We start from the raw sequence: 21,247 nt of genomic DNA, 5'->3' as shown, positions 1-21,247 counted from the left end.
AGCTGTTTCTTTCCTAGTTAATAACAGGTTGTGGGATTAAATCTTAGCTTTTGATATTTACTGGGAAATTTAGTATAGCGATTCATGAGTCAAAATGTACTTTGAATAAATTATCATTGCAAATTACAGTTTATGAAAGTTGTGACTATAACCACAATTACAGCTTTGGCTATACACAACTTGAAATCTCGCCTGCTGAATAAATTTGTTTTCAGTCAGATTGCATTCCCGACATTTTTAAAAAAGAGTGAATCAAGCCTAACTGACCAAATTTCCTACAGAGTTTATTAAAAAGGTCACCTTTGTTTGCTAAACTTACCTAAAATATAAACTTGTCTTGAATTAATGAGATGCTATTTTAGTTTGTTATGAGAGTTTCCTATTTAAGTTTACTAAACCAAAGACTCATAAGGAGACTCACAAGAGCTTCCACATTACGCCATGCTTTAGCTATCTATATATCCCAAAACTGTTAAAGCTAAAATTGATTCTGCAAGCTGTTAGGAAAGAAACAGTCGATAGCCAAAATTAGGTATATTCCTGTAAAGGAGAGGGGGGTGCGAGGGTTTAAACCTCTGTCTGGCGAGAGAAGGGTTAAGGACTTTTTTGCTATACCCGTTTCAAATTACAATGAGAAGCCTCTTCTTTCCCAGCAGGGTTGTGCTTACATTAGTCTTTAGATCTCTCTTGAAGGGAGCTGTTATATTTGTGCCTGCTAGAGTTGGAAATAACAGTTCAGAAGCTGAAAAGGGTTGAATGGATTTACAGAAGGTTTTTTTTTGCAAGTAAATTCATGGCAACACATTAATTTGATTAGTACATGCTTTAGAATTACTTTACACTCAAGCGATGCAAAAGATGTTAAAGTTATCACCAGACTGCTGGACAAATATGTGTTACACCACCAAGGTACAGATCAAGACAAATCTGTGACTCAGGATTTTATCTTGGGAAGAGCACAAGGTGTACGAAGAACTCAGAATATCGAGGGAAGATAACTCTGGGAACTACAATGTGTCAGAAGAACAGCTCTTGCTAATACAGCTCCCCACCAAAGACCTTGGTTATCTAAGGTTTATATAGGAATGCCTAGGTCAGCTGACAAAATACTGGTCTTCTGCTCCATAAATGCAGAAAAAACGATAACAACAGTGGAAAATTGGAAGTCTGAATTTCAGCTTTCTTAGAAATAACTGCAACCCGACACATTCCATAATATTTAAACAGGGTGGGGGGAGAGAAATCACCAAAGATGTTACATTTAGAGATGACATTGACATGAAGAATAGGTAAATTTTGTTTTTCAGCCACTGGGAAAGCAGACCTCATAGGAACTCAGAACAAGTAGGAGAAAAGATTTTTTTTTTCCTTGTTCTTTTTTTCTTTTCAAAGATGAACCTACCTGCGCTCAAAGCTTTTGTGGGCTTGCTCTGGAATTGCTGGGTTCTGGCGGGTCACGCACAGGGAGGTTTAGGAGACAATCATGTCCATTCAAGTTTTATTTACAGGAGGCTGCGGAACCATGAGAGAAGGGAGATTCAGAGAGAGATTCTCTCTATCCTGGGTTTGCCTCACAGACCCAGACCATTTTCACCAGGAAAGCAGGCTTCTTCTGCACCCCTCTTCATGCTGGACCTGTATAATGCCATGACAAATGAAGAGGATACTGAGGAGCTGGATTATTCACTGAAGGGATCAATGACAGGGGAGAGCAGAGGGATGCGGAAAGGATACCCTGCCTCTCCGAATGGATATTCGCGGAGAATACAATTATCTCGCATGACCCCCCTGACCACACAGAATCCTCCCTTAGCCAGCCTGCACGACACCAACTTTCTGAATGATGCTGACATGGTCATGAGCTTTGTCAATCTAGGTACGTGAAAAATCTTTTCTTTCTGCTCTCTTTGACAAACTGTTAGACAGACCTCTCGGCCGGACTGTAACCTGTTCTGAAACGGCAGGATCAGGCCCAGGCTGCTCTGCCACTGGTAAAAGAAAAGTCATACTGATGGTAAAGTGGCTACGTTGTAGGTGGCCATGGAAAAGGATTTTTCTCACTGTTTATATAAAGTCAGTTTCTATAACTCCCCTCTGCCGGCTTCTGTTTTCTTTCTTTCATTGATGTAATGAAAATTCTAGCCTTAGGCCAACTAACTCCTTTTTAAAAAAAAATTCAAAAAATCAAACACTTATGCCTATTGCTCAGTTATTTCCCTCACTGTTTTGCTTAAAGCTCAGACATGAACAAACATTAGTTGTTCATATCTTAAAGCCTAGAATATTATGAAAAGGGAAAAGTTAAGCCATTTCTGGAAAAAAAAAAAGGTTATTTATTTTAGTTTAGTTTGTTTGTTTGTTTGTTTCTGTTGGTAAAAGTAGATTTTTATTATCTTGTCAGCTGGATGGCTAGATTTGAAATAATCTGTTGATGTTTCTTTGTTATTTCTATTTAATAACCACAGACTGTATTTTATTATACTGCCATGCTACTCAGAGTCTGCAATGGTTCTTTTTTTCTGTGTCATAAATGAATTAAATAACAAGTAGAGTATTAAACACCAGAAACATGCAAGCAAAGAATGCTTTTGAAAATTGTATCAATTCAGACACAAAAGCTGATAAAAATAAATTATATTGGCTTCTGAGTATAATAAACATTCTTACCAGTTACGTTGTGGTTGAAAAAGCAGTTACAGATTTCTTTCGTAGAAGGCAACTCAAAATCTCATTAAGAAAGCTGCAAATAATTCATTAAATGTATTTACTATTTTTATAAGTATTCAAAATGCTGCAGGACTCATAAAGTTAGCTAAAAAAAAAACCTTCTCGTTTGATCTGAATAGCAAGAGATTTAATTGAAAACTTGAAGTTTCTCAATAAGCTGGTACAAAATCTGATGAACTCTTGCTTTCCAGAATGGCACTTTCTGTAGAAACTTTTTAAACAATGGCACATGTTCTGAAATACCTTCAGATTATCACACACATTCTGTACCTTTTATGTCTACCAGATCTTTAATCCTTGCTGCAGGATTAAAAATGTTTCCAAACACTGAAATCCTCAACAACTCGAATTTCTAGGAAAATGACACCCTAGAGTTTAGTTGTCATAATAATAATATTACTTTTCATTAACTATTTGGCAGATCAGGAGGTGTTAAATTCTAAAATCTTTTTTCTTAGAAGTAATATATGTCCACAATGCTAAATACATTTGCTGGTAGCTCTTGCTCCTGATATAACAGACTAGAAGAAAAAGAAATCCTGTTTTTTGGAAAATGTGTTCCTCATCCTTAAGAAAGAATTACACATTATCTGTTTATTATTTTCAAGTTACCATTGTATGCCTCAGTTTACCCAGAGTGTCTGGAGTCAGCTTAGTTTAAAATGGCAAAGTTATAAAAGAAAATAGGAAATTATCTGATCTCCCAGGCAAGTCATGTCCCTGATTCTGCAAAAATTTTCCATGTGGGTCCTGAGAAATACCCTCTCTTACATATGTCACAGATCATCAGTGGCCATGAGGACTATTTACACAGGACCTGGCCTTTTATTTCATGAAACATCTTAGATTTCAAGATGACTTCTTGCAGGGCCTGAGTACGAGTCCTTGAAGGCTCAGTGTCAGATCAATCCTAGTCTGATCCCGCTGCTCTTCCCCAGATAGAAACCCTCTCTGGAAGGATGCAAGTTTCCTCTACGTTTCCTCGATTGGGAAGTTCCTAATATTTGTCTCATTTTGTTGGGAAACCAGTGTTGCCTTAAGAAAGTCCTTTGGAGAAGTTAGAGCATGTCTTTCACCTTACATTTCTAAACTCTGAAAATGGGGGGGTGAGATGCTCTATTTTTTTAGTGGTTATAATTAATAGACACAATTAACTTATTTAAAATACCAGGTTTTGTTTGGCCTCTGTAAAATTAAAATGTCTCTCAGCTCTAAGCGGGGCTAAATCCTAGTTCACTTCAAATGCCCTTCCATACACGTTGGATGTTGTGGTTTATCACACATTCCACCATGTAACATTCACAAGAAATATTGATGACCGATATAGATTAGCTTCAACGTTTTTATTAAACAATCCTATGTTTCAGTATAATTAACATAAAAATGAAATAAATCATGGAAACAGGTAACCATTTTATATGATTTATGCAGTATAAGATCGTGACTGATGAGGGCAAGCTCTTTTAATGTACAATGGGGAAAAATATGCTGTGATAAGTGAATGCTAACACTGTACCTTAAAATCAATAAATGCTGATGCAGAACAGTAATAACTCAACTGGTTTTAGATTTAAAGCCTCAGTCAAATTGAGTCAAATTAATCTCCTCTGGAAATAGTATTCAGCATGTTCATACTTGCACACCATTAATTACATAAGGTGTAATTATAAAGCTTTATTAATCATCTTGATATTTTAAATTGAAATTCTGCTATATAGTTATAATAAATTAAGACATATATATTAAAACAAGAAATACATAGCTGAGATGTTTGCTAGGAATTATTAAGTGAAAGATTGAAATGGCAGAATAAAATTTAAAAATAAAAGGAAAAAACAGACAAGGACAAATAATTTTATATTAAAAAATAAAAATTGAAACTTATATGGTAATTTTGACAAAAATCAACCTGTCAGAGTTGCAAATACCTCACTTTCAAAAACAAATTTGAAAAATAATCATCAAGGGAGCTGCAATTATAATTCTGTCAAGCAACAAGGGAGAAAAACAAGACTGGATTCACTTATCCTGAAGTTAAAATTGTAAACACCTGCTCTTTATACTGGAATTTATACCAGAATTTCCATCTCTTTCTTTCTTGAAAGATACAACAAGACAGAGACTATGCCTCATCCTATATTTTGTACACGGCTGTGTGCATTGGCAGTTCTCCATAAATATTGATGAGCGTAACAGAAGAGTTAACTGGGGTTTGTCCAGCAGTCGAAGAATAAATCCTCCACTAAATACACCGGGGTTTTCAGAGATCTGATTATATCACCTACAAGTTCAGGACTTTGTTTTTCTCACCAGGTGTTTTTTTTATCCTGTTGTTATATTTTATTACACTGTTGCAAAGCCCTGACTGTTTAGAGTTCTGGCATCTTCTTTTTGGCCGATCTCCCAAAATGACATATATAGGATACCCTGTTCCTCAGAGTACAGGCAAATAATGCTCATGTTGTCCTGTTCACTTTTCTGCTCACTCAGAATTTAGTTAGAGAAAGACTTTGTTAAGATATATGTTAGTGTTCCCACTCTTCACCTCTCACCATAAAAGGAGGATTGAATAAAAGAATATGTAGATGAGTGTGTCTTGGAGAAACAGCAGCACTTTTATAAACTACATTGAAGTATTCCAAGGACTGAATTTTCCATTAGCATCAAAGTGATCATTAAATCCACTGTACTTAAGTGTTCCTCCTCATGCAATTTGAATGGTCTGTATTTTCATTTGTTTACAACACATCTGTAAATTTTTCTCTAAACTGATTGCTGCATTTTCTAAGCAACTGTTTTCTTTCTCCATATTTTCCTATGAACTGATATGAACTGTCTTTATGATGAGGGATAAATATATACAAGTTTTGTGGTTTTCTGTTATGTTTTTCTGCTTAGCATATAAAACTATTTTTAAAACTCAAATGTGAAGATCACTCTAAAATTTGTGACCGTGACCTATGCAGGCTGATTTAAAGGAGGCAATATTATAGAGATTTTTCAAGTAACCGATGCACCCCAGAAAGACCCCTTTTCTTCTTCACACACAATGTGATTCCACAATCTTAATTTCAATAATCCTCAAACAACACGTGCTGTGATCCGTTCTTAAATCAGACACTGAAATAAAAATAAATGTTGCCTGTTTGTGGCACAGAAGACTGTTCATGTTCCTCCAGCTTCTCTACCCCAAGCTTGTACACTGTCTTGAAGATTATAGTCTCCTTTAAAACCTGAATCACTAAGCAAATATGTAAGTTCACAAGATTTACAGGCCATTGTGTTCATCAGAGAATGCTAACATGGCAGAGAACAGTTTTTACACATCTGCTTTGAGAAACCTACAGTACATCAATCCACACCAAATACCTGTACATATATATTTTTGTTACACAAAAAATAAAGGATTCCTAACTGCAATCAGACCTTAAGTGTATATAGTAGCCAGTTTCTTAAGTTAAACTAATTCAGTTTCTACAACCTTCCACTCACAGCTAACATATCATCAGCAAGGGATATGGAGTGCTAAGCTATAAAATGCCAGGAGCTGTGGAAGGGGAGCTGGGTTTGAAGGATACATGCAAAAAGGCCTCAGGGTCATTAACTTCTCTCTTCAAAGCTTAGGAATGAGCATTTCTTTTCTTTCTCTTTCTTTCTTTCTCTTTTTCTTTCTTTCTTTCTTTCTTTCTTTCTTTCTTTCTTTCTTTCTTTCTTTCTTTCTTTCTTTCTTTCTTTCTTTCTTTCTTTCTTTCTTTCTTTCTTCTTTCTTTCTTTCTTTCTTTCCCTTCTTTCTTTCTTTCTTTCTTTCTTTCTTTTTCTTTCTTTCTTTCTTTCTTTCTTTCTTTCTTTCTTTCTTTCTTTCTTTCTTTCTTTCTTTCTTTCTTTCTTTCTTTCTTTCTTTCTCTCTTTCTCTCTTTCTCTCTTTCTCTCTTTCTCTTTTGCACTGGATCTCAGATGTTGCTGCCTTAATTTTAACCTTACATGAATTTCCTTGGCTGTGGTACAGTTTTAGTCTGTAAAGTGCAGGCTTCTAATGAAAATATTGACACAGCCTTAACTGAAGTGACGGAAATAGTGCTATTATCTTGCCTTGGACAGAGGGATGCTATTACAGAGATAAAACTTGTTAAACAACAAATAGATTGCATGTCTTTATTTGTGGAGTTGAATCGATACTCAGAAAAAATGAGAAAACAATTGTGAAGTTTTTTTGAATGGCAACCCAAAGTCAATAAGATGGTATTTTAAATGATTTTATGTAAAATTTAAAACAAATCAGATCAAGCGGGTTCTCATTTAATATTCACCCAAAGCAGACCTCACTGGCACACTGAAAACCTAAGATTTTTTCCCTTAATAAAATTTTGGTCACCCAGTCAGCAAACGGAAGCAATTTTTTGTGACCTAGGTATGCAATCAAGCATCAGAACTAAATATTAAGATGAATTTTCTATGGTAAAATTAAATATGAAGGTATATTTTCACAAAATATACTTATTTATTTCTAAGACAAAAGAATTTTACCCATGGATGACATTCCCTAAAAATTTTCACTCCATGTTTACAGTTCATAAGGCAGTTTTAGCCAATTTTTGGTGCAATGATGAAGGAGGTTGTTAGGGATTGTTTGTGATTTTGAGCAAGAAATATTCTCCCTGTTCCTTTTCAGAATTACATTTGTTGTTTTATGTTGAAATAAGTTATATTTCCTTTGAAATTGCTCATGTTACCCGAACCTTATGAACTATATAGCTCTACCTTAAAATAGGTTTGTGTGTGATCCATAAATATCATCTAACAAAATAATGTTTTTATAACTGTCAATTAATTTTTTTGCCAAAGTTAACACTTTAAATCCAAGTAAATTATTGTATCTACCCAGCCAAAAAAATGTCAAGCTCTCCATTAACTGGGGTATAAAACTGTCTGACTTTCCCTGCCGACAGAAATTGCAGATAACTGAAGAGAAACTGATTTAGCAGATGGTTAGACGTGCATGGTGAAAAGCTATATATATGTATGGATATATAAAAATATATATTATTATTAATATTTTTCCCATTGGGAAGAGTGGCTGACCCAGTTCCGCTTCTTCTTTAGAAAGTGTTCCTTTCCAGACTAAACACAGACTTGGGTGGGGTTGTGGGGATTGTATGTATTGTACAGTACATATTTTCCCAGGAAAAAACAATCTTGGAGTGACTGTGGCTAGCCATGAAAGAGAAGGAGGGAGGCTTCTGGAGACGCCTCTGTGTGGAGGGTGTTAGAGGAGGAATCTGCCTGCCATGGAGTGGATGGAGAGCCTCTTGCTTCTCTTCCTAAACCCCGGGTTCCCACATTGCTTAGATAACAGGACAACTTTGCCACATACGTGATCTCCTGCACTTATTGCTCCTGTTATTATTTTCTCTGAAAGTTAAATTATGCAAAGAATTTTACCATGGCTACCTGCCTACTTATTGCCTGAGTTATGGAAGTAATTACCACATGGGCAGTTCCTTTTTCTTCTCTTTTTAGCCTCGGTGGTTCCTTTCAGCTTGCTTTCATAGGCCCACAAACTAATGGAGTTTCACAGAAAATTGATTGATTACAGTCTGATCATTCTAGGTGTCATCTGGTGTTTCCACATAGCTGAGAATGAACAGTTTATGAAGTACCAATTGCAACCTCCAGCTAAAGAAAGGCTCCCCAGAGAAAGCTCCCCAGGGCTTCAGGAGAGCTCTGGCTGTTACCAGACTTTATAATTATTTCCCACACTTTTCCCCATCCTCTCCTACTTGTCCTTTCCCTTGTCTCTAACCCCCGCCGTCTAGGCAGGGTCACTGAACTTTAATTTTATGTCAGTGGCATTTGGCTGCAGAAGGGATTAAAGGCCAAGAAACAGCGAGACGAGGAGACAGCGCAGGAGGTGGAGAGGGAAGGAATGAGAAGATGCAAGAGAGAAAAATGGCAAAGCACAGGCCAAGCTTTGCAGGGAGGACAGCCCTCCTCTTCTCAATAGGCAGCGACCAATCTGTGGGGCTGGACACAGACCTGGTGGGCGTGGGAAAGGTTTACAACAGAGAAATAGCCTCTGCAGGAACAGGTATTACTGGCAGAGTTAGTCCAGCTCCTCTGTGCCTCACATGAAATGCAGTGTGTTGTAGCACTGAAAGCATTTTTCACACCAGCAGAGTTACAAAAGTGGAGGGAACTTCATCATGGTAGGGAAATGAAGGTGCATGCAGACAGAGAAAGGGCAAAGAACATGGTAAGAATAATGTGCAAATGAAAGAAAAAATGAATCCAGGTAAAGGTTTCCTCTCCTAGTAAGCCTTGCAGGTGAAGGGAGCAGTTTTCTTCTCAGTTCCTCATGGTAGAGCAAATACCTCAACCTCCCCAGGCACTTGACTCCCTGGGCAAAGCTTTTCATCCTTGCAAAATAAAATGCAGCTCCTCTCACCCTGCGATATGTGTGTGCAGGGTGTACACAGACAGGCAAGTAACATTTGCAGCCATAAATAACATAGGAGCGGACTTTTAAAAACCGCAGGTTAAAGGATGAGGACTGCCATGACGCACACAGAGAGGTTGAGATCAGAGGAGCAGCTAAAAGGGGTTGGGAGAAACAATGAATCCCCTTGTTCTGAGTCATATTTATGAGTGCTCCATTGCACCTAAAGTTCATATTTTATTGGCTAGGCCATGGGGTTTCCCCGTTTGCTCATCTCTTAAAATAACACCCCTGGTTAAAATTTCCTATAAAACATACAAATGCTACAGCAGGCAGAACTTGTCAACCCTGACAACTACATTATTTAAGTTTGTGGGTGAGGTACACCAAGCAGGAGCTGGTTTGTGTTTTGTACTGACTTATGAATTTGTTCCTATACAAAAACAAGTAGCAAAGGAGAGGTTTTACATCTCAGCTCCTCATTCAGAAACTTCACACTCTTATTGAACGATGCTCTAAATGTTGACTTAGAATGTTTAGTTCTCAACTCTTTTTGAGCGACTGCTCTGGTGCAATAGTTCGAGAACTTGGATTTATCAACTGGTATTATACAACTCAATGGCGTGTGTGGTACCTTGCCAGAATGTGGCTTTACTTCTTTTTCCACTGTAATTCAGAGCAAACTGAGACATTAATTATTAATGAAGCAGAGACTAGAAAACTAATCAGGACAGCTAGTGCTGATGCATCATATCTATCCATAGCTGAGAACCAGTGGATTTGCAGAAGCAAAATTCCACTTTACTCTCTTTTTGGAGGATAATCAGGAAGAAGTAGAAATTTGAATAGCTGAAATTTCTGTTAGGTTTATCTTTACCTGATTTAGCAATGTTAGCCATTCAGACCCCACAAGAACCTAAGGGTCTTTTTCAACCTCAGTGATTCTGTGATTTTATCCTTTTGTATGCTGTATCTATTGAATTCAATTGTTTTCATTCTAATTGTCATGTATTTGACCATAGTCAAAATAATGACGCTATATTCATACTATCTGGAAAAGCTGTACCCATAATCCAGATAAATTGTCATAAATTAGTAACAGTTTGTCTAGACGTATCCATTTAAAATATCCCTTTTTTAAAAGCGAAGGGGAAATATAGGTGGGGCATTCAACTATAAGATACTGCAAAATAATTTCAAAAAGATACCATCTTGGACTTTTATGATGTAAATGGCATCAGTTTTGGAGGTTGTTCTGTCCTGTTAAACCTCCACTATAGAAGAGGAAAAAGCAGGGACACTGAATGATTAGTGAGTCAGACTTTGGAGCGGTGGACAAATGGAACCTGATGGCACCTTGTGCCTGGAACCATAAGATTCTTGTGGTATGGTTTGCAAAAACATTAGCTGAGAAATTAAAAGTGTGGGCAAACAGTAGTATGGATGATAAAACCATGAGAGCAAGAGCAAGCCCAGCACACAACCCCATGACAGCTGGAGTCTTTGTGGTGATTTATGATGGCTGAAATCCAGCAGGAGCATAGTTTAGGGAAGCTTGTTCCCAAGGTTACCTCAGCTGGGGTATCTGTCAATAACTACAAGTCATAACTTGCTTGTGATCCCGAAGGTTAATCTGCTGCTCATGACCAGGTTACCTTGCTGCCTTATGCACGAAATGTGTGCAAATGTTTTGCAGCAAATATGTCATGGCCCCAGCCTTGTCTAAACGTGACAGTCAGAAAGTGAAATGTCTGAGTGACCAAAAAGGAAAAACCTGAAGAGCCTCAGACAAAGAGTGAAAACAGCGTGGTCCTGTTTTCCAGTCCATAAAATGCAGATGAGCAACTACTTCTCTGTTCATCTTCACTTCTGTGTGCTCTCACTCTTTCACCTTGCAGAGTATTAGAATAGTTTTCTTCGTGTGAAGCCTCTTTTTACTCTGTCTACATGCTCTGTAAAATACCGCACTACCAAGAGCCTCGAACACCTTGTTTTTCCTCCTGATGACCTCAAGTATTATTTTAGAAAGGGCTAAAAAAAAAGCCCTTCTATAAGGGCAACAAGCCTATTTACAGTTCTTAAAACAGACTATTTTACAAAATAACAAAAAAGAAAAAAGAAACACCAGAATTAAAGTGCCAAAACTGAGATTTGAGATCTGATGCCATGGAGAGACTGTGTGACTAGTTTAGCTCTTGTTCTCAGAATACAGACTTGTGCCTCTCTGAGGCATGTGTACATGCGTATCAGTCTGTGTGCATGGCTTTGTGTATGTAATATAGAAAGCACGTAAATCTCTTCAGTTTTAGTCATTGGGATTTTTTCCACCTTAAATCATAATATTTTTTCCCATCAATACTATGTAGCTTTAGCAGCCCTGACCTTTCAAGCTGCCTGTTTGGGCCAGTGTTTATCAGATGACCGTTTGACCTCCTTGTTAATTGTACTTAATTACATCCTGTTGTAACATTTTGCAATAAGGAGGAGAGTTTATGGATCTGCTCCAAAGAGCTGAAGACTAAAACGGCAGCAGAATTCAGTGATATGAGGTGCTGAGTAATCTTGTAGATACGTCAATAAGAGCTGTGCCTTGTCCAGTTGATTGCAAAATTGGATCCCAAGACTGTTCCTTTTCCATTCAGGATCCTTGGTACTTCTGGGAATAAAATCACACAATTTTCTTTGTTCTGAGAAGGGCTTCTCCTCTCTGACTCTCATCTTGGAGCTTTCTCTAGAGAGATCGAGGAAGAAGTGAGAGGTGCATCAACAGCTCTGCAAGGGCTGAAGTTCGCAAATGATGAGATAAAAGAGATGAGCCATAAGTGATCTCTTTGTGGTTTTCCAGAGCTTCAGAGTTACTCATGCTTCCCCACAACTGCAAGTTCCCATAAGCTTACTGCAAGTTGTATAATATTTGGTATGAGATGTTCTGTGAGTTGATTTATGGGCACATCTAAGGTTTCCTTCAAGAGCAGCAATTATCTCCTATAGTTGCAGAAAAACAAAAATGAAACCAAACCAACATCCAGAAACAGATGCACTTCTTGAAAACGGGCACCCTGAAGGCTCAGAAAGCAACTTCAGACATATATATCCACACATATGAATAGTCATACACACATATCCTTAGCTGATGTAAATAATTCAGCTATATTAGTAAACACTGCTGATAAATACTAAGTTAAAATCTAGCTCTAGGGCTTTAAGAATCACAGGGCAAAAGAACATAGGTTAAATTTTATTTTATTAAAACACTTAGACTTATTGGAGAAAAAAAATGTACCATGAAAAATTAATTGACTGTGGTAGTGACCTACACATATTTGTAGCATTATTGTAAATGGTTGATCATCAAGCATGAGTCATATTCTACATAAAAAAGACAAGTTATTGGTGCTGTGCTGTGAGACTCTAGGCTGACACAGTACTGCCAGTGATTATTACTGTGAAGTGAACAGTGTTCCTGTGAAAGTTAAAATTCTGTATTAAGTCTTTCAGGTAGCCAAGGTTAAACCTACAGTTCAGCTACACACAATTGCTTTTGCATAGTTAAATATTTTTACATGTTATTTAAGTTACAAGCTTATATGATTAAAAATAAAACATAGAATTTGCTGAATATTGCAAAGGTAATTAAGAGTTTATAATGTTTAAATCCTCTTCAGTATTAACCAATAGTAAGTATAACTGAAATTATCCAACTAAATAGGATGACTTTCAGGGAAGGATGCAGTGAGTTTTTTTCAGAACATTAGAGGTATATGTGAAGTGACATGATATACTATTGTTTATCAAAGTAGATTAAAATTAGGTATAATTTCAGAATAAAGTTATTTATTTTCTTTGATTTCTTGGTGTGCTTCTTTAGTACAGTCTTCCGATGTCTCTTGAGATGAGTATTTTAACCACCTGGCTCTTCAACAAGTAATATTTTATTTTCATCATTTTCTAGGCTGTTGAATTGGTAGTCATGTTTAGCAAGGCTGTATATCATAATGAGACCACATTTACTAGGAGATAATTTTTTTTATATATAGAATTTTTAATTTAAGTAAATATATTTAAAATGTATTTCATAAAATGTATTTCCATCTATATTTATATGTATGTATATATATTACTATATGTATATGGTAATGGAAAATCCTAAATTTATGCTATGGAGTGAATACTAAGTATATCAAGTTCATGTTGCAATCCCTGTGGCATAATGGAGGGACTAATGTCATTGATATTAACAATGTATTTCTCCCATTTTAAAACAGCAGTTGTGTTTTGCTTTCTCTATACCTGTACATATTCATTTGAAATTGAAAAATACAAAGGATGTACTTACTAGCATGTGTGTGTATGGGAGAGACTTAATGTAAAAGGGGTTCACACTGAACTTGAATTAATGAAACAGGCACATGCATGGACTTAAAACTTGGCTCAATAGGCACAGTTTCTGAATAAGTTATGACCTGTTCATCCTGTGTTTACATTGCCATCTGCTGCTGTAAGGGAGTGAAGCTTCTTTTATTAACATTATATCAGCTTGAGTCGATGAGATTTGCCATGGACTCCATTAAACCATGCTGCTTCGGCTTGTCAGCAGGCAGGGAGTGTGCTCTCACCAAAATGGGAATGAAACCAAGCCCCCAAAAGAAGAGACTGTGATGCTTTCTATTTTGGGGATGGGCAACAGATGTTTCTATATTACTTGAAAAAGAAAAAACAGTCCTATCACCAAAGATTAGGGCAGTAGTTGCTTCTAAACCTAGTAGAAACAAAGGTTTAGTTCAAACATCTGCAAAGGCAAAGGTTGATTAGATGCTGTAAAATGCATGCCAAATATTCTTAATAGTGTTGTTCCAAAAAGATTCAATTTGAAATAAAAGCACTATGTCAGTTATAAGGTCCCAGCTCATTCTTAACCTCTGCTCAGAAAGACACACATTTTGTCTGAGGCACATCAGCTCAACTATTAGGGGCAGAGAGAAATTGCTGTTATAACATATAATATGAGCTTCAGGAGATCATATTTGCTGTTCCAGGGATGTGTTACACCCATAGATGCCTTTAAAATCAACCTGGATATTGTGTTCGTAACTTGGCAAGGAATATGAGAAATGGTGTCCCAGGTGGAATCACAATGAAAATGCAGGAATGATACATGCATGTCCATGGTCCTGGGCACCCAGCTCTAGGTGGCCCTACTTGAGCAGGACGGTTGGACTAGATGACCTCCTGAGGTCTCTCAGCCGTGATGTGACTCTGGGATTCTGTGGTTACAGAGAAGAGGGATCTTGCTCTCATAATTTACATCAGTCCTGGAGTGATGATCTTGCTCAGGCAATTGCTGGATATACAGTTCTGTGTGCTCAAAGTATCATGCTTTTTCTTTCTGCTTTGAAAATGATTTTCTTTGTTCTTATATCATTTTGAGACATCCGTGTGTCTCTCTGCAAGTCTGCCCTAAGTAACCTACTGTGAGGGATCACCACCTATTATCACGCTACCTGCAGCTAATCTGAGCTCTTTCATAGCATAAATACTTTTTGTGAAGATTGCTTTTCCTTTCCTCTGCTAGTGCATGTGTAATGCTGGATGGTCAACCCAGAGATCTTTTAATTCACTAACAGTCAGTGAGTTTTTGCCCTGAAAGAAGGTCGAAATGTTCATTAGCTTTGGTAAGATTTCTATTTCTTTCATGAAAAAAATAGTCCAGGTGTTTTTTCCTTCTTGTTGAGGAGACTTATTCCACAAGGTGGGTTATATGTGGCTGAAATAATCTCGCTTTGTGTTGAATAAATCATGATCAGATTAGAGTACCAGAGCTACAGAGGGTGCAATTTGAATCAGTGTAACAAGCTGTTAAAATCACAGCCAGCTCCCAAACTGGCTGTTAAAACCTGCTGCCTTAAAGTACCACTCCTCACCTCTGCTGCCCAGTCTCATGGCTGCTCTTCCTCCTCATTCTCTCCCTGTTTGCCCCCGGCTGTAATGAATGGGAGAGCCCGTCCCTGGTGTGCTTCTCTCCCATAACTCTGTTTCCCAGCTCCACTGCTTCGGGTTTCCTAGGAGGATCCTTGGTTTTGGCCAACAACCAGCATGCACAGGGCAAATCTTCAAAATGAGGGCTAACAATTTACATAAGATGAAATACCAGTCTCTTTAAATTTTTAATTTTTAAGGCGATGACTCAGTACAGTGATTAGCCCCATATGCACCTGTGCACAGAAAGTATAAATCTGAGGAGCTCTGAATTCATTTGAGACATACTGACATACTGGCTAAGCACATGGCCTGTGATCAGCTATTTTTTGCAAATGCATTTAATAACCTGCCTGTAATATAGCCTATTATATTTCGGCTGTATCAAAAAAAGCATGATCAGGAGGTCGAGGGAGGTGATTCTGCCCCTCTACTCCTCCCTCATGAGACCCCACCTGGAGTACTGTGTTCCGCTCTGGGGCCTTCAACATAAGAAGGACATGGACCTGTTGGAGTAGGTCCAGAGAAGGGCCACAAAGATGCTCAGAAGGCTGGAGCACCTCTCCTATGGAGACAGGCTGAGAGAGTTTGGGCTGTTCAGCCTGGAGAAGAGAAGGCTCTGGGGAGACCTTAAAGCAGCCTTCTAGTACCTGAATGGGGACTACAAGAAAACTGGAGAGGGACTTTTTACAAGGACATGTAGTGATAGGACAAGGGGTAATGGCTCTAAACCGAAAGAGGGTATATTTTGATTAGATATAAGGATATATTCTTCACCATGAGGGTGGTGAGGCACTGGAACAGGCTGCCCAGAGAAGCTGTGGGTGTCCCATCCCTGGAAGTGTTCAAGGTCAGGCTGCATGGGCCTTTGAGCAACCTCGTCTAGTGAAAGGTGTCCCTGCCCATGGCAGGGGGGTTGGAAGTAAATGATCTTTAGTGTTCCTTCCAATCCAAACCATTCTATGATTCTATAATACAAAAAATAATTTTTAATTTGTAATATGTAATAAAGCATTTTTCTACTCTCTAAATGAGATGTCCTTGAGGGTTTCTTCTCTCGTTGTTACAGCTGGACTGTTTTCTGTGGAATGTTTGGTCAGTGTTAATGAGTATGGGTAATATTAAAATACTCAGATGTGAGCACATGCTAAGCAGAAGATTGTCATATCCAGTTCAGCATGCAGACACAACTTCCATAGAAGCTTTTCTGACAAATTCCACAGTGGAAAATGGATGGAGTTTGTTAGAAGACGTGTGCAAATGTTAAATGGTGGAGTGACTCCCCACCTCTGGGTGGAAGTGAGCAGAGGGTTAACATGAGCAGGAACAAAAGAGATGTGGGTAGATAGAATGGATTTTAATGTTTAGCTTTTACTCCCCTGCCAGTTGCCCTATGATGATATACGCCCTTTCACCCTTCTCAGAAGTTATGTTCCATCTGTATACTTTTGCAGTGTCAAAACAGTTATAACTTACACCTATTTTCTGACCATTGCATCCCAGAGGTATAACTTTTGTTCCTATTCAGTTGCAGCTGAACCCAAGAGGGATTTTTTTTCTGTCATTTGTTAACCTTGAGGTTGTGTTGATCTGACATCCTGACTTTCACACGCAGTCAGAAACCTGGGAATAATTGTTAGTTTTCTTTGTGATGATCTGTGGTTAGAGAAAACCAAAATTAAATATGAAAAAAAAAATGGAAGTCTATTGGCAGATGGTATTAAAATGTACTGACTTTGCCAAAGCCCAGCCAAAACAGACATCTTTGAAAATGCAGACAGAATTAACTGTCTCAGGCATGGTGGTGTAAGGATGAGGTAACTTATCTATGCATTAGCTCAGAGCTTCCTAATACTTTTATCTTTTCTCTAATCTGTTCTCTTTTATCCAGTAAAGTTTTGTTTATCCCTGATGAAACCAAACACAACCAGAAATCTATTTTTAACATAACTATTTGGGATTAGAGTGCCTTTGTAATACAGTATGACTTAAAACAATGAAGAAATCACACGGTCCTTACTTATTACCTTCAAAATAGCAAACTGCATTGCCTCCCCCGAGGGCTTTGGTTGTGATGTCTCCATCTTTTGGCACACAATACTACTGACAGCACAAAATAGGTCCAAATGCAATCTATTACTGTTAATCCTAGAAGCTGTGTCCAGCTGGACTTTCAACTTCAAAATTTATAGAAGAAGATTCAGCTGAGATTTATTCTACCATTGTTAGCAGAATTAAAAAGCATATATATGCAGTGTATCTACAACTGAACAACTAGAGTGAAAGCTTTGCATTTGGGAAATTGAAGGGTACAATGCAGTATACTGTAGAAACCAGGAGAAAAATTAGATTTTGAGGAATCACTTTGAAAACTATATTTTATATTAAGATTGTCATAACACCCAGACTTAGATTTTTGTAATTCTGCTCACTTCCAAAACTCAAACTCTTTATTTTTGTTACTTATTCTTACTCTTGTGCTGGCCAAGATCAAACCAGCATGAGAAAAGCAGGGTGTTGCTTCTTCACTTATTCTGAAAGCCTTCCAGCGTTTCATTATTATTAGAGCAGCTGCAGTGTAACACTTGTTTTGACTTGTTGAACAAGTGAATTTGACTTGGAAGATATAAAGAAAAGTAAATTGAATGAATAACACGTTTACCAATGAGACTTTCAACAAAACATTGTCTATTGAATGAGATAGCTGATTTTGTCCCATGTTTCAGTGGGAAGCAACAGGAAGGCATCCTAGGTAATCACGGTGTCCAGAGTACCTGGGAGACGAGGCATGAGAGAGCTGAGCTCATTTATGCCTCTTTGGTTGAGATATTTCTTTAGATCTGTGCTTACAAAAGTTGCTGGTAGGCACTGTTACATGATTCCTGGGAATTCCTTCCTGCTGAGGGTGAATGCTGAAAGCTTTTCTCTACTAACTGAGGTCTAATTCTTAAAATATTTCATGAAAAATATTTATTGTTTAATGTATTCATTTATATTCTACCACGCTTTTGTAACTTCTTCTGTTATTTTCCTAGTTGCTGCCTATCACTTGAATACATTGCCGGTACATTTTGAAGAGATTAGAAAGTAGAAATCACATAATTTTAAAGTCCACCTTAGTAATAATTTGGTGTTTCAAACAACTTTGACTTTTTCAAACGTATATGTTTTTAATCGGTAAGAATCTATCAGATCTTATTGAGTACAACAACAAAATCAAGAACTTGAAATTTTAATAATGCAACCTTTTTTTCCTGGTCATTCTCAAAGGATGTAATACTAAATGCTTGGGTAGGATATATGAATATTCTAACTTATTTTTTTTATAAAGTATGGGACATTGAAACACATTTCTTCTATGAAGGTTAAAAAAAGAAAACTAATATGTACTTGAAAAAAGTTCAGGCAATATATTATTATTTTTTAAAATTATGGTTTTCCTTTTTATTCTTACTCTATGTTCTGTTGCAGTTACTGAAGGTGTTTCATTGACTTTACTTTGACTTGAAATACTTTGCAGTTCATACAGTTCAGTAATTCTGTGCAATTAGGGAAGGAATATTCTACCTTTAAAAGTCTGGATTCAACAAACAATAGACAATTTTTCATTTCTAGAAAGTGTCACTGACTGCACAGTATATCATCAAACAATTTCAAACTGTCCCTAATTTAGTTAAACAAAATAGCCACATTTTGCTCTTTGATGTCAGTAACTCACTGAAAATAAATGGCTTAGTGAAATAACTAAATTTACAGCACTGTAACTTGCTTCAGAATACGACCTATCAAGCTTTCTGCTTTGTGTTTTAATAAGAAGGTATATTTTATGTAAAAGCAATTTACATCATTCTTTCAAAACCACATCTGTAAACCTATAATTACTTTAAATACAACCAGTCTAATAATAATAAATACAGAGAAACTCAAATATACAGTACCGCAATAAAGCAGTTCTTAAGAAACAGAACTGTTGCCATGAAAAAAATAGTAAAGTTTCTGCAGATGTGCCCTCTCTAATTAAGCAAAATTCTCACTGGTTATAGAAATAGCTTTGCCTCAGTTGGAAGGGGATCAGAATTTGGATTAAGATTCTGACAATGAGTTTTGTGTTTGAGATAGGATATGTGTGGAATGTAATTTTGGGAACACCTATTTTCAAACCCTGCCGACATTCTTGGCTTAAGGGATCCCTATACGTCTGCTCTTTGGCTTTGAGTATGGGCTGATCCATTTTAACCAGGGATGAGAAGGTAAATTCTAAACATCCCCAAGACACATAAACAGACATGACTGAAACTTGTGTAATGTATTTTCTCACCTCAGCCTGGAGAAGGAGATGAAGAGGGAAATGAAGGGTTATTAAGACTAAATCGCCAACTTTCCCTTACTACTGGCTACAGAACAGTTAGGGAGGCACCAGCCCTCCCTTGTTCTGCTAATGAAAATGGGTAAAAAGAAATGCAGAAGACTTGCTACTAAAGGGAGAACAAGATAGTGGGCATATAACTCTGAAGCTTTGTAGTTAAAACACTCAGGTGAATGATTATCTAGTAAATGCCTAATCTCAAATTAATTAAAAAAATCAGATGTGGGAACAAAAACTCATTCTCATTTTCACTCCCAACTCCTGCACTTCTGTGCAGGGGCCCAGGATGTCCCACTGTTAATCAGCACCTGGCAGTTAGGATACAGTCAGCAGCAGCAGCTGATAGGGATGGAAATGTCCTTTGGCTGAGCAAGAGCTATCTCTCTGTCTTATTCTCTGAAATGTAGATAAACTCCTCTGTTCTTCTTACTGGCTGGTGCAAGACATTTGACCCTTAACAAACAGAAGTGTCTCTCCACTGGTTGTATCAGGCAGCCATCTCTTCTGCCTGAAACAATCCTTTAAGGACAGGTGACTATTTTTATCAATGTGTAACTCAAAACAGATTTCATTAATCCAGATCAGGATTCTTACTATTCTATAAAACAGATAAAACCTGTTAAAAAAGTAGTGCTTAGACAAGTATTTACATAGTATGCTTTTTCTTTTTTTTTAATATAACTTTGGGAAAATATTTTTTGACACAGAAGTACCTTAAAAATCCACTTGATTTGAAATGTTTTTTAGAAGACTGTTATCATCATTCAAGGGCCAATGGGCAGAATGAAAAGGCTGCCATATACTTCAACAAATGGTGAATTAGATTTTTCATTTTTAAGACTTCCAGAGTAAAAAAGTGTGAGATATACTTGCTGAGATAAACTTAAGTTACAAAGCTTTAAAAAATATTTTTAAAATTTTTTATCTGGTCTCCTCAGCTGAGAATGATGTTGTGAGGAATGTGCTTCTTAATTGTTCTCTGATGCACTTAAAATATTTACACCTAGCACAGCTGGTTTGTTTGTTGGTTGTTTTTTTTAATCCTTCATGCTGCTCTGGGATCACATCTTTTCTCCTATCCACATGCCATACAAAGCATTTGTTGCCTTATTTAGTAAAAAGTAAGTCACTTTGAATAGTCTAATCACGGAAGAGAGAATATGGTTCTAGATTTTGAATGCTGGAGAGAAGAGCAAGAATGAGGTAAACAGCTATTTGGTGTCTGTCTTTTCACAGTAGCACAATAGCTAATTCCTAGACCCTCTGACCTTTTAGTGTCCTGTAGCAGAGTACTTGCATTAATCTGTTGCTTATCTGTCACCTACCACATTTGATATTTCCAGCCTCTGCTTTCAATTATCAGTCATTAGAGGCAGCACTGAGTAATTTCAGGAGAAAACGCCTGGAACCTTTGACCTGTTTTTGTCAGATAACCGCAAGTGTTCACTGTAGATAAACTATCATTTCATTATATTCAAGATGTAAACGAGTGTCGTTTGTAGTGTATCAGCTTACTGTAACCTTTATCACCTTGAAGTGATTAAAACTGACTGGTTTACTTAGTGCTTATACAAGGAATTCAGAGTCAAACAGTGAAATGCAGTGAGATTAGCGTAAATGGCCTCTCATACTTACACAGTCTATAAGATCCTCCGTTTTGCCTTGGCATGTATATTTACTAGTTAAACAGTGACATCAAGTTGAACAGTGAGGTTTTTCTATTTGTGAATCCATTTGGGATCCTG

The 21,247-nt window shown here is 37.2% G+C and overlaps 1 protein-coding gene across 1 annotated transcript in view; it reads left to right on the top strand.

Moving 5' to 3' along the window:
- The first annotated feature begins 668 nt into the window (after nt 1–668).
- BMP5 (bone morphogenetic protein 5) overlaps nt 669–21,247 on the top strand; it is a 58,331-nt gene continuing 37,752 nt past the window's right edge. Inside the window, exon 1 of the mRNA XM_005506767.3 lies at nt 669–1,876. Coding sequence (XP_005506824.1) covers nt 1,393–1,876 — 484 coding nt within the window. The 5' untranslated portion in view covers nt 669–1,392. The remainder of the gene's footprint in view (nt 1,877–21,247) is intronic.

The sequence above is a fragment of the Columba livia genome, chromosome 3 (assembly GCF_036013475.1).
Source record: "Columba livia isolate bColLiv1 breed racing homer chromosome 3, bColLiv1.pat.W.v2, whole genome shotgun sequence".
In the NCBI taxonomy this organism is placed as follows: Eukaryota; Metazoa; Chordata; class Aves; order Columbiformes; family Columbidae; genus Columba; species Columba livia.
Note: the sequence above shows the minus strand (reverse complement) of the source record. Positions and strands in the feature narration are given on the sequence as shown.